A 12,618-nucleotide genomic window follows, 5' to 3' on the forward strand; every position below is an offset into this window, starting at 1 on the left:
TTCACAAGTCTGAATAGCAGACGCAATGCTTACAAAAGCTGCGTTCAAAGCATCTATATAAACTCCAGTATCAACGGCGCCGGGATCGTCAGGAAATGTGGATGGCGACAGGTGGTCCATCTCGTGCGACTGCAAGTTGGGCTTGCGACCAGCGGGAACGAAGATGGTGGTGGCGGGAGTTGTGATTGGTTGACCAAGTATCAAGAGCCATGGTGTGGTCAGCTTTTAGTGGTCAGATGGAGCGGCGAGGATGGACGTACGAGTGGGAGCAGCCAGCCGATACGCCTTGAAAACAAGAGGAGTCTAACTAGCGAGCAATATGGGGGGGAGGGGGAAGGGGAAGGTGATGGTAGTCGAGCGATGGCGGGGCGCGGTGTTCAGACATAATTTATACGCGTGGTGAGAACAATGGCGGGCGATGTGGGGTCCAACCAGTCACGAGCAGGATGGTTAGAACAGTGATCGGAGTGGTCGAGGCGCGCCATAGGCGTCTGTCGGCTTGGGCGGCGGGCCGTAAATGTCACACGTGACCACATGTTCGAGTTCGGAACGCAAGCAGCGCCTCAACAAACCTTCTCGTCTCTCCGCTACCACCACCTCGCACCACCCGTCGTCCTGCTTTACCCTCGTACTGTGCAGAATATGCCCTCTCTTCCGGCCGCAGGCCCTGCCCCTAATTACTCTGTCCACATGGCCGGATTTCTGTTCACGCGCGAGGCTGTGGCCCAACTATGCATCAAAGCCTACGCCATGAACGAAACCTACGTGAGGCATTTTGGTCCTCAAGACGCCGCCTTTCTCCACTTTCAAGCGGAGGGGCATCTGGACAGTCCAAAGTTTGTCCGTATCAAGGTCCGCACGGTCTCAGGCAAAACCGCCGACCGCTTCGTACTTGTCTGCCGCATGGCATACGTGAACCCTGGACTCAACGTCCCCGATCTCACTTTCGACGCCCCCACACGCGCATACGCAGACTACTGGTTCCCTCCGTCAATCCGCGCTCTTGACGACTTCAAAGACGTCAAATACGTCAAAACTCGGTTCCCGCAAGATGATCTACCTTGTACGTCGTTTCCTCTTCGCTAGTCATCCTGCGATTGATCGCCCCTCATCGCACTCAGCGATCAGGTACATCGAAACCAAACTCGAGCGTCGTCACGTCGCTCACAGGAACTGGCCATTGGTGGCGTCGATGATGAAACGAGTCGAGACCGAACGCGAGGTGACCCGACCGTACTTGGTGAGTTTTGAGAGTACTGCTCAACCCATACCGAAGTTCTGATTCACTGAGTCTAGCCACCGCGGTTCCAACCCACGTTCGAGTTCGAAGGTCGCCCAAATCCGAGGTTGCAGAGACACGCAGTGAGTTTTCGAACAGTATGGTCTTGCTCGCATCAAGTTGATCCCCATAACATTAGCGTCCCACATCCGGATCTCTTCCTCGCAACCCAATGTCGCCGCGAGCGCACTAGCACCCTAGCACCCTTTCTGTAGGTGTTGATGTACCTAAGTTATTATCTATTTGTATTCTCGGTTTGTTTCACCGTACGCTTCTCCTTTATGCACGCCGCCGACGCGAGTCTCGGAAGCATGCACACCAAAGCGGCCAGTCCAATCACGCACCTAGTATACGCTCTTTCACTTGATCTTCTGGACTGCCCAGCTCCCGCGCGCGTATCTTCGAAGCCAAATACTGCGCCCCCTCGCACCTGGACATTTCGGGGAACGTTCACGAGGGTGGACACGTCGTGCGGCGAACCCTGCACAAACGCACCCCCGACCGAGGAAAGAACCGGCGAGACAAGTCAGGTTCGTCCTGGCCTGCCAAACCGCCCACCCGCGGTCGGAAGGGATGCGTGCGGTTCCGCAAGAGGGCCAGACCAGGGACTCGGGTCCGGGGCTGTCGGGCTTCAGCCATGGGCGGGTTGTGGCGATGAGATTGTGGAAACGGAGCGTGCCAGCCCCCGAGCTCGAAGCTTGCAAACGCCGCGCCCCACGAGTTGGACGCACGACGCGGGACCGAAGAACCGCAGGATGCGAAAGAGGCGGCGAAACCTCTCGCAAAAAGCACGCAGGGCTAACGAAATCTGTGTACGAGGACGAGGACGAAGTCAATGAAAGCAATTGAGCGGACAACAGGACGCCACTCACCCGCGCCTAGTTCGATTCTCAGTCGAAACACTCAGGGGTGTCGCCGAGGCGCATGGGCGCGAAGCTCAAACATCGGACTACACCAGTCTCCGCGCCCACACCGAAGAGGGAGTGTTACAAACGCCGCGCCGCGACTCTATAAGCGGACACGCCGCCGAATTTTATACTGGTACGGGTACTTGGAAATACGGTACACGCGCGAGGAGCGCGGACATCAGAGCGTGTAGGACTGCGGGCGCAGATCGGGTGTGTAATACATATCCATCGGTGGGAGCGGGAAAGCACGTTTTAGGGCTTCTGCCCTCGAGCTTATGTCCGTGTCGTGAGGTGCGAGGTCGGTGAGGAACTAGGGGTTTGGGGCGTACGATATCGTCAGCGGGGGTGTATCATTGCAGGGCGTTCGGCCGGGCGTGAAGGATATCATAACAATGGGGGAAGGAGAGCGAACGGTCCAGAAGCAAGCGTAGTCGGCGGGGTTGGAGCAAGGCGGAACGGGACCGGCGGCCGCGAGCCAGAATATCCGGTCGATTGCGGCCGTACCACTCCCATCCCTCCCATGTGGGGCGCAGGCCAGGGTGGGTACGGCATCTTGACGACACTGCGAAGTCTGCCCAGGCACCGTCCCTACGACGTCATATCCTGAGTTGAAAGGTCCATTGAAAGCAAGAGAGGATGGGGGCGGGGGATCCATCTGGCCGGTGCTGAATGCGCCTCCAACCGACCGCTCACTTATCGCGGGGGATCGTGTCGTACCGCGGCGGCACCTCCGCAGGCTCGTCGTCCTCGGGCGTCGCATGCAGACGACCACCGTCTACGTGCTGCATGACCCCCGAACCTTGCGCCGAGGTGTTCGCACCGTGATCGGGGTTCGAGACTGCGAGGTTCTGGCCGCGGCGGTACGCCGCCGCCTCGCGCTCTTTTGCGCTCGGAATCATTCCGGGACCGCTCGACGAGCCGGAGTCGGTGCCAGCGTACGAGACGGAGGCGCCCGGGGAGGGATGGCGGAAGTCGCGGTTGGGGATGCCGCCGACGGAGGGGTTGGTTGGGGAGGTGCTTCCTGTGTGAGAGTGCGCGGTACTTGGTGCGTTGGCGTAGGTAGCGTATGCGGAGTAGTCGGGGTACCCGTGCTGGGAGTCCGATCCGGGGCCGTGCGAGTAGCGCGACTGGGTCTGCCCGGATTGAGAGTACGCGGAGGGAGGTGATGCGGAGCGATGGTCACCCATCGCGGCACCCGCAGCACCTGCAGCCAGACCGCCCGCGAACGCCGAAGGGCCGTACTGTGACATGCTAGGGGGGTGGGTGGGGACGGGCGTGCCCGGACCAGCGCCGTGGGGCGAATAGCTGTAGGGAGTGATGTTCTCCGCAGCGAGGTCGATGTCGGGAAGCGTGCCGTGGTTGTCTCCGGACAAGCCGACGACCCGGTCGGGATCGAAGTTGCCGTCGAAGTCGTCGCGCTGACGGCGTTTGAGGAAGAACCAGAGGAGCGCACCGATGAGCGCAAGCGCAGCAACACCACCAACCACGCCTCCGATGATGGCGCCCGTATGTGACGATGACGAAGTCTCGTTATTTTGGGAGGAATCGACGGGAGAGGTGCTCGCGGATGTAACCGTCTGGGTTACGAGGGAGGTGAAGGTGGAACCCTGGGCATTGGTGCCACTAGACGGAGATGAGGGCGGGAAAGAAGGAAGAAAAAGCAACGCACATGAACGTGCTCGTCTGGGTGGAGGTCGAGAACGAGGTCGTAGACGACTGAGTAGACGAGGGGGGAGTGAGGTTGTTGAGCTGGTACCAGTGCTGGACCCTGTGGTGGTCTGCGACGTGGGGTTTGTGTTCGCAGAGGTGGTGGTAGTGTCGGTAGGAGGTGTGGTGGTGGTGGTGGTGGAGGAGGGAGATGTGGTGGTAGTGTCGGTGGTGAGTGTGGTGGAGGAGGTGGTGGTAGTGTCGGACGGCGGGATGACCGAGGAAGTGGAGGCTGTCGACAAAGAGTCAGTGGGGGAAGAGAGGGAGGAGGACGAGGCAGAGGAGGACGAGCCGGGGGAGGAGGACGGACCCTGAGTGGGAGAGTCTGTCGTCGTCGCCGACGAATTGCTCGTCGGGTCCGAGACGGGGGCAGACATGGGGGACGGGCGAAAGGCGGGATAGCAGAAAGCGAGGGCGAGAAAAGGGAACGGAGAGACGGGGAAGAGCAAGGAGCGCGCCGGTGGAGGCGCGTCATTACCGACGTCGAGTTATCACCACGCCCGACCCATCGGCTCGCCCCGCGCGAGGCCAGATAAGAACAAGAAAGACGCCAAAGACTCACAAGCTGGGTCCTGGCGCCGGACAAGCTGTCCGTGGTCGTGCATCGCGTCGGGGGTTGCGCTCGGCCAGAGGGCGGTGGAGGGAGGAGGGAAGCCGTCGTCGCTGGCCAGACCGCCTTTTGGAGCGACGGGCCTGGTCACACGCACCCTTCTCGTCCTGCGTCCCTCTCGTCCTGCGCCACCTGACCCCCTCGAGCGTCCCCGTCGCTCCCGCGCGCCCCTCGCAGACTGCATCGCGCTCGTCGTTGCACACGACGAGCGGGACAGGAACCCCCACGCGAACAGAAGATGCATGTGGTGGGCACGCTGCAGCCTAACGCTTCTCCGGCTTTCTTTAGGCCAGCCTGGCGGGCAGATGACCGTCTCGCTGGCTGAGGACGTGCCCCGTCTGGCTCACCGCCGCGGGAACTCGCCGACCGATCTCGCTGCACCCAGCTCGGTAGTTGTTCGCGCGGGCATTCAGCGTCGAGGACGTCCGCCGTCGGAGTGCCTTGACATACCGGAGCGCGCGTGCCCGCAAAGACCCCTGACGCAACCGCCCCCGACGGACTCTCGCACTCGGCCGCCAGCGACCGAGTCCTACCGCGCACCCCACCGGTGTCGCGGAATGCTGTGGCCCACCCCCCGCGCGCCCTTGTCCACGCCCGCTGTCCAGTGTCATGCTCGAACAACATGTTCCCAGACACAACAAGCCTCCGGTCGCACTCCTCCCACCTCCGCTGCGGAGCGAGCCGCGTGCGCACAGGAGGAGGCGGTGGGCAGCGTGCGCGATCGCCCCTCCGATCCCGGGCCGCGTCTGCGATCGTCCCCGTTGCCGTTTATTGACACTATTAAGTCGCAAGCGCGCGTACGCGGCTGAATCTTCAAGCTCAAGCTTTCAACACACCGGCCCTCTTCAATGTCTTGTGCCTCGCGACCCCCCTCCTCGCACGTCCAACTCGGAAGCCGCGCGGAAGACTGCCCGCGCGAGGTCGCCTGCAAGAGCACGCCGCTCGCGAGGTCGAGATCGAGCGCGCGCCCCACGATCACGCATCGCCGCGTGCGAAAACGCGTGTTCGGCGCAGCGGGGGCGGCTTCGAGGACCTCGCGAGGGCGTAAAAACACGCACCGCTGGTTGCCAAGTGCGTTCGGGGGAGGCCGTTTGTCGAGATGGTCGATCGCCGAGGTCGCGGTTTGGCAGGGGCACGGTCTAGATCTGCCGGCGTCGTAGATGCTCAAGCAGGCAGAGGATCCGGATATGTACAAGCAAGGAAATGATGCAATAAGGAGCGGTTATATGTGCGCGTACGAGCGCCACGCGGGACAGTAGTACAGTACGACTGAAAATACTGATGTTAGAAGCCACACAGTCCATATAGTCCAGGACGTCGACCAGAGACCGAAAAGAAAAGGAACTCTTCACAGCGACACCCTCCTCCCCAACTCCGCCTCCCGCCCCCGCGACACCTCCTCGTGCTCAAGCACGCTATCCACGCTCGCGCTCCCCGGCGCGCCCAGCGCCCTCCGCATCTTCCTCCCTCTCTTCGACCGGTACGCCTTCGCCGCCAGCTCCGGCCCCGCCGCGACCACCTTCCCCGTGCCCTCGAGGAGCTTCCCCGCGGTATACAGCATCGCCAACATCCCCGCGGCCAGCGCCCCCGCGATCACGACCGGCGGCGCGACGGCCGCGACCACGCCCGTGCCCACCGCGCGCGCGATCCTGGCCCCGCCCGAGCGGCTCTTCGTGGTCCCCTTGCTCTTCTGCTCTTCTTGTGCTTCAGCGTCTTGCCCGGCGCGTGCGCGTGCGTGTCCTGGCCAGGGTGCTCCTTCTGCAGCCGCCGCGCCGGTTCGGAGCCGACGGCGGTGCTCGACTCCGGGGACCCGGAGCGCGTCGAGGTCGGGCTCGACGACGCCGACGCCGAGCTCGCCTCGGAGTGCCAGCGGCGCGCGGGCAGCGTCAGCGGGGTAGTCGTGCCGGTGGGGGGCGTGGGAGACCGGCCGGTATCGTACGTGAGGTGGAAGGCGGAGGAGGACGAGGCGTACGCGCTCGCGAGCTCGTCCGCCGCGCCGTACGGCACGGGCGGGAGCGGCGTGTCCACGGGCGCGGTGGGCGCGGAGGCGGAGTACGCGGGGGGCGGGACGCGCGCGGACGTGGAGGGCGGGACGTCCGTGGACTTCGAGGCCGGGGTGCGCTCGGGGAGCGGGAGCTTTTCGTTGTTTATGCCGATGCCTGAGATCATCGTGGTTGTTGGCGTAGGGGGGTGGGTCACAGAGGACGGGTGGTGGAAGTGGGGTCTGGAGGACGGCGCGAGGTGAGGCTCGAGGGGGGGGCGGCGGACGGGAACAGGAAATGCGAGCGACTCACGTGGATCAAATGCTTGAGGTCGCACGTTCGAGCGTGTTTGTAGTTGCCGTTGCGCGTTGGTGGTGGTGGCAGACGGAGGAGGTGGAAGCGAAGAGCAGCGGGGCTGTCGTTGCCCTCCCCTCCTTGTCGCACGCGCAGATATACACCTGGCGGCGTCGCTGCGGAGAGTACGCGCGCCCTCCATGCCATCAGGACCTGTCACTGCGCCCTGGCGAATTGTATGGACATTCGGAGCACGCAGCTGATGCGGCGGCGTCCGTGGGACCATCACCTATCTGCTCCTGCACCGAGTCCCGACTGGACGATCCGAAGTCGAGGAAGGTTGCCTGCGCCTACCTCGTGGTGGGGGTTACCGGTCAAATCCTTCGCGACCGTCTTCATCATGCAGCACACTCACTCTGTCTCCAGCTCAAATACGAGTCCAACGTTCACCGTCAACGTTCAATACTCCAAGTCCAGGTTCAAGTCCAAGATCAGCCGCGGGGCGAGCGCAGCCTGACATATCGATGACTGCGCTTGCTTGCGGGAGCAGTAAGTAATACCGATGACGGCAATCGCCCGCACAGCCACGCCGGCAGCAATTGACAGCTGTGCTGCGCAACTCAAGGAGGCCGTGCCCGCACTTCGTTTACAGACTTCGCGGGTCCTTGAGACCCGAAAAAAGGCCTAGCTGATATCTCTGCGTCAGCGGCTCCCTACGTTGTGGCATTTATTCAAATGGCCCTAGTATATGGCTGCACCGAACTCGGACCGTTTTTCAGCATTTTTGAACGCGTACATGATGAACCGCGGCCCGCCTCAAAGACCCATAGGACACTGTATTTTGCTCGACTGCAGGTAAGCCTTACGGCTGGGGAGACGCAGCGAAGCAGGCTTAACATGTTCAGGGCGCTCCCGGACGGCGGATGAGCCTGGAACAGCGAAGAGATATCATGCATGCTTACATCTTCTGCATTTTTGCCGAGAAGCACGGCCAGGCCATGCTACACGCCGGGTCGACCAATCTGTCCTGCGATACCGAGGGACGGATATTGGGTAATATCCCAGGCGGGGTGACGCACTATATAAAGACTGTTTTCTGTCTCACGATACAGCGCATTTTATAGTCGCATGTCCGGGGCAGGCGCCCACCTGAGTGCCGGTACCAGGGCGCTCAGGCCGCAGGCGAACCCTTTGCGGCGCCTCTTCGTGTGCCCAGTTTGTACGGGCTGGCCGCCAGCTCTTCGAATGCCGTGCCATAGGAATGTGATGCAGGTAAGAAATGTATTGGGAAGACGACCGTGCATATGTAAACAATATGACACAAACAAATGAATAATGGTATGAGTGAGAGCAGGAGGGCGGCGCGGGTCACCAGAGACGCAGCAGTGGGGTAGAAAATGTGTACAGGTTTCACACCTACAGGGAAAGTACGTGTCAAGTGTTGGGATGCGTACTCCATGGAGGGCACAATTGAGTTGGGTGTGGTCAGGGTGATGGCATGAAGGGACACAAGAGGAAAGGGCTTGAGGAGCGGGGGAAGTGGAGAGGACGAGAGACGAGTGGTGAGAGTCAAAAAGCACATGTCCATAGCGCCGGCCAGCTGCTTCCAACTTGTCGGTTGGGGATGTAAGCTAATGTTATATTATGTTTACGTTGCACGGTAGCTATGGGTGTATGGACTAGTGGTTGGAGTGCTGTATGTCCTACAGATGAGGTCGCCAGTTCTAATCCCTGGGGACGTTATAATTTTTGCGGCTTTTCGCACGCTTTTCGCGTACTTAGGAGCCGGTCGGCGCTCCAGCCACCCGCAGCGGAGATCTCCGAAGTGCCAAATATTGTGGGAGAAATCGAGGATATGGCCCGAGCCCTGATGCATTATCGTGCATTCAAAAACAGTCCCGATATTGTGAGACATTTTGGACGATCAGGCGTGTACACAACGCTGGCTCCACGGGCGTAGCGCCAACATTGAAGCCGCCATTCTGCGCAGCGGTGGGAACGGCGTGCAATAGGTGAGCGTCCCATCCACGCCGGACCCCAAGGGAGACACACCAACCAACAATCGGCCTGAAACGACGCGTGCTTTCCTCCCCGTGCTGGACATAATTGCGCCGCTCGGAGCGCGTGCGCGTGCATAAGAGTGCCAGTACTCGAGAGGACGGACGTGCCTCCCACGAAGAACCACGCACCGCGACCCATTCACCCGCAGCACGATGTTCGCCCCCACCCTGACCCTCCTTGTTCTCGCCCTGTCAACCCTAACTGCGCCCGCGGCCGCGCAGAGCGTGACCATCGCCGCACCCGCCCCGAACGCCACGCTCCCGCGCGGCTCCAGCTTCGTCGTCGACGTCGACCGCCCGTGCGCCTCTTCCTCCATCTTCTTCCCAGTTGGCACCTCGCTGACTTTCCGAACCCCGACCTCGAACGCCCCAGGCGACCCTCACCGGCTCGCAAGACGTCGCGGTCGCGATCGGGCTCCTCGGCTGCCCGAACGGCGTCTGCGCGGGGCTCAACGCGAGCGTGAGCATCGGCCGGACGCTCTTCAGCGGCCCGTACGCGCCCACGCCGGTCGGGCACGGCCGCGCGGACCTCGCGCAGAACTTCACGGTGCAGGTCCCGGACAACTTCTCGCCCGGGCCGGCGCTGCTCAGCGTCGCGCACTTCGGGCTGATCATTGCGAGTGTTTGAGTTTGGCGTCGAAGCGAAGGCGGGGGTGCTGACGGATGCGCGCTTCGTTACAGGGATCTGAGCCGTTCTTGGAGGTCGTATCTGAGGAGGTTGTGATCGGGCAGTAGCGGTCGGAGGAGTGGAAGGATGTGCCGATGTGGATCCTCTGGGACCATTGGACATGAGTACGGTGCTACCACTGTGGGGAAAACATGTAAGCATGGATAGGCGTGCAGCACGCGTACCTGGAGGTAACGATCACTTTCCCGGACCATCGCTAAGGAGGTCTCGTTGGGGCGAAGTGCTAGCAGCGCCCCAACGTACGTCGGGGTCAAGTCTCCAACCGAGGTCTGACGAGCGAACAATGCATGCGATGAGTGATGTGATGTTACAAAGATGATGCTATGGAGGTACGATCAGGTAAATGGTACGAGATAGAAGTTTCGAGAAAATCAGCTTCGGGACGCCTCGCTGTCCGTCTTCTCTTCCGCCATCAGGTTCTGCAGAATCATAGGCCACACTGCAGCAGGCATGACGGGCGTCAGCGCTGACGGAACAACGAGAGGAACCAAGGCTTGCCTTGTTCGAATCCAGGCATGCGGCCCAAACGCAGCTGCTGACCGATGGACAGCATCGAGCCCTTGCGGACGTCGGTCCAATGCTCGAACATGTACGCAAGCTCGACCTAACGGTAGTCCGCAGCCACGCCGATAAGCCGTCGATATGAGGGATAAGATAAGATGGAACGCACCTTCCGCACGTCCTCGAACGCGACAGAGAAGGCGGAGAACACTTCGTGCGTGACGTTGTCGACAGTGAGCGACTTGGTGATATGCTGGAACGCGCGATCCTTGAGTTCCTGCAGGCCGATTTCTAGCGTCAAATCAGCACAGTGCGAAGACCTGGAGGCAGATCATGAACATACTATCTGCTAATCGGTACACCGACTTGGCGGATGGGGGCTGTGGTCGTCCAGGGTTGCAATGTTCCCACTCCACCATCCACTCCCTTCTTGTGCGATGTCCACTTCCCGTGGATATTGCGGACAGTGAAAAGGAATGATTGTGCTGGCTCTCCAAATGCGCCGCCGGGGTTGACGGAACTGAAGTGGAGTGTGAGACTTGGGGAAGACTAGATAACGAGGGCGAGAGAAACGAGGATGACAGGGGAGCGAAGACGATTGTGTTGGTATACAGCTGTGCGTGTGTGGTGAGCATGCGAGCGGAAGCGAAAAGACCAGAAAATAGACGCACGTAATACAGAATCGCCCGATATGTGGTATATGCGACGTCTCGAATGACGACCTTGGTTTTCTGGGGGCCGGGGACTTCAGGGGAATGTAGCGGTGATCTTGAACTTCTGCTTGGGAGGGTGCTGAAGAGTGTGCTGCATGTGCTTCCAGCTCTTCCAGTGCCAGCTCACGACCGCGTGGGGTGCAAGGATGAGTGGGATTCTGCCTCGCATTCCGCCCTTCACCTTCAGTATCATCCGAATCTCGAGGACTGTGGGTTCCCGTCGTAGTGTCGTCAGTGGAGGTGGACACCGGATTCGTGGAGGGCGGAGGGTCGGGGTGAGCGGGTCTGTAGTCTTCAAGTACCATGTCTTCGTGGGCCTCTGAGTCGGGGCTGTCGTCGATGTCAGCATGTCGTCATCCTCGGCATCAGAGTCGTCAAAGTACTGCACGTATGAGCCTACATCCGAGACGACGCTTGCGTCATCCGATTCCGCAGCATCCGCGTCGATAGTGCTCTCCGCAAAACCCGAGCTGAACACTCGAAGTAGGTCAGTCAGGTCACCTGAAGTTCGTAGATGCCGAGCTCACTCGCGTCGAAGTAGTCCACTCTTTGGAGTAGCTTGCGAGCCGCATATATTCTCCTCACAGGGGCCCTCCCACGCCGAGGCAGGATGAACTCCACGTCCGAATACAAGGGCTTGAACTTGTCAGCAAGGAAGAGCGAAAAAGATCAAGACTGAAGCTCACTCGTCAAGGAGTCCTCCTATCGAGTCCAAAAAGTCCTTCGACACGAAGTACCGCGGAACCGACGGCACAGGGAGTGGGCTCGTAGCCTCAGAAGTGATGGTGCAAATGATAATGAACGCGTCTTGCGATTTAACGGCGGTTGCCTGGTAGAACACGAGGTCTCTGCGCGCAAATTGAGCCCATCCCCAGTTTTGCGCCTATCCACCTCAATCAGCGGGGGAGGCGAACGTCACAGCTACAGATATAGACGCACCCCTGGATAATAGAACGCGTGGTCATGGGCCTCCTTGTGGTTGTACTGCATGGTCTTCGAGACACTGGGTGGGGGATGGACGTCAGGACTTGAGCCTGGGGAAAGGCGCAGATGAACGCAGACGGAAAGATAACGCACTTGCGGATCTCAAAGCCAAAGTTGAACAAACCATCGCGCGACCACCTTTCCCCATGGTTTAGGCGAGGAATGCCTTTCATACACGGCGGTCACTCACTTTCCGTTGATGGCAGCTTCTTTTTCTGCAGTCGTGGGCTACGAGAGACGCTTGGCGGTCAATCAACCACGAAGGCGCCAGGACGAACGGCGTGCTCACCTCGCACCACAAGTACAGACTGACAAAGGTCTGACCGTCCGTTCCTATGTTCCCCGAGTTTGCATAGAAGAGAATCTGCGCCTGCCTCAGCGGCTCGCTCCCTTGGATGACCGTCGCAGGACTGACTTGCCATCGACCGTCTCCGAACCTGGGGGACTTGATGACCTTCGACTTCGCCTCTCCCTTGCTACAAGGGCCATAAGAAGCCGTCACAAAGACAATCCCGAGCAACAGCACCACCACCACGCACCTGCTGTCAAAGATGTTCGCCAGTCCGCGCAGAGTCCACTCAAAGCGGATGGTAGTGTTCTCCTTCGCGTCGCAGTCCTTGAGCGTACCAGTGTTCAGGTGGGAAATCGACATCATTTTCCCCAATTCACCATGAGAATGTCGGCGTAGGGAGGAAACGGGACAAGAAGGGGCGGGAGAGGAATGTCACGGTGGCGCGCACAGTGTGGACCCCACGAGCGCGCACAAGTCGCGTGCTAATAAAACAAACACTTCAGGCTACGGGCGCCAAGTGGTGATCTTACCTACTACAAAGCATAGATTAGATCTATCAAGGTGGCAGGCTCCGAGGTCCGTCTAATGATATAACACCAT

At 60.3% G+C, this 12,618-nt stretch overlaps 5 protein-coding genes across 5 annotated transcripts; 3 read left to right on the plus strand and 2 right to left on the minus strand.

Annotated features, from left to right (window-relative positions):
• Positions 1-534: 534 nt before the first annotated feature.
• Positions 535-1,480, plus strand: BXZ73DRAFT_103288 (uncharacterized protein; the record flags this gene model as incomplete). Its single annotated transcript, XM_048015532.1, has 4 exons — positions 535-1,063; positions 1,122-1,240; positions 1,297-1,330; positions 1,419-1,480. 4 exons carry the CDS (start codon positions 535-537, stop codon positions 1,478-1,480), a joined length of 744 nt encoding a protein of 247 aa, XP_047875929.1.
• A 1,396-nt stretch (positions 1,481-2,876) lies between these two features.
• BXZ73DRAFT_103289 (uncharacterized protein) lies at positions 2,877-4,271 on the minus strand (the record flags this gene model as incomplete). The annotated part of the gene is made up of 3 exons (XM_048015533.1): positions 2,877-3,810; positions 3,857-4,126; positions 4,183-4,271. 3 exons carry the CDS (start codon positions 4,269-4,271, stop codon positions 2,877-2,879), a joined length of 1,293 nt encoding a protein of 430 aa, XP_047875930.1.
• Positions 4,272-5,352: 1,081 nt separating this feature from the next.
• Positions 5,353-6,749, plus strand: BXZ73DRAFT_103290 (uncharacterized protein; the record flags this gene model as incomplete). Its single annotated transcript, XM_048015534.1, has 3 exons — positions 5,353-5,359; positions 5,804-6,205; positions 6,253-6,749. 3 exons carry the CDS (start codon positions 5,353-5,355, stop codon positions 6,747-6,749), a joined length of 906 nt encoding a protein of 301 aa, XP_047875931.1.
• Positions 6,750-8,993: 2,244 nt separating this feature from the next.
• BXZ73DRAFT_103291 (uncharacterized protein) lies at positions 8,994-9,575 on the plus strand (the record flags this gene model as incomplete). The annotated part of the gene is made up of 3 exons (XM_048015535.1): positions 8,994-9,167; positions 9,214-9,462; positions 9,522-9,575. The coding sequence occupies 3 exons, from the start codon at positions 8,994-8,996 to the stop codon at positions 9,573-9,575; spliced, it is 477 nt and encodes a 158-aa protein (XP_047875932.1).
• A 324-nt stretch (positions 9,576-9,899) lies between these two features.
• Positions 9,900-12,378, minus strand: BXZ73DRAFT_91126 (uncharacterized protein; the record flags this gene model as incomplete). The annotated part of the gene is made up of 15 exons (XM_048025873.1): positions 9,900-9,967; positions 10,027-10,132; positions 10,199-10,320; positions 10,373-10,643; positions 10,701-10,774; positions 10,870-11,072; positions 11,126-11,219; positions 11,270-11,334; positions 11,429-11,625; positions 11,682-11,745; positions 11,820-11,864; positions 11,917-11,954; positions 12,016-12,090; positions 12,142-12,202; positions 12,266-12,378. The coding sequence occupies 15 exons, from the start codon at positions 12,376-12,378 to the stop codon at positions 9,900-9,902; spliced, it is 1,596 nt and encodes a 531-aa protein (XP_047875933.1).
• Between the last annotated feature and the right edge of the window lie 240 nt (positions 12,379-12,618).

The sequence above is a fragment of the Epithele typhae genome, assembly GCF_022376455.1.
Source record: "Epithele typhae strain CBS 203.58 chromosome Unknown BXZ73scaffold_39, whole genome shotgun sequence".
NCBI classification, from domain to species: domain Eukaryota; kingdom Fungi; phylum Basidiomycota; class Agaricomycetes; order Polyporales; family Epitheliaceae; genus Epithele; species Epithele typhae.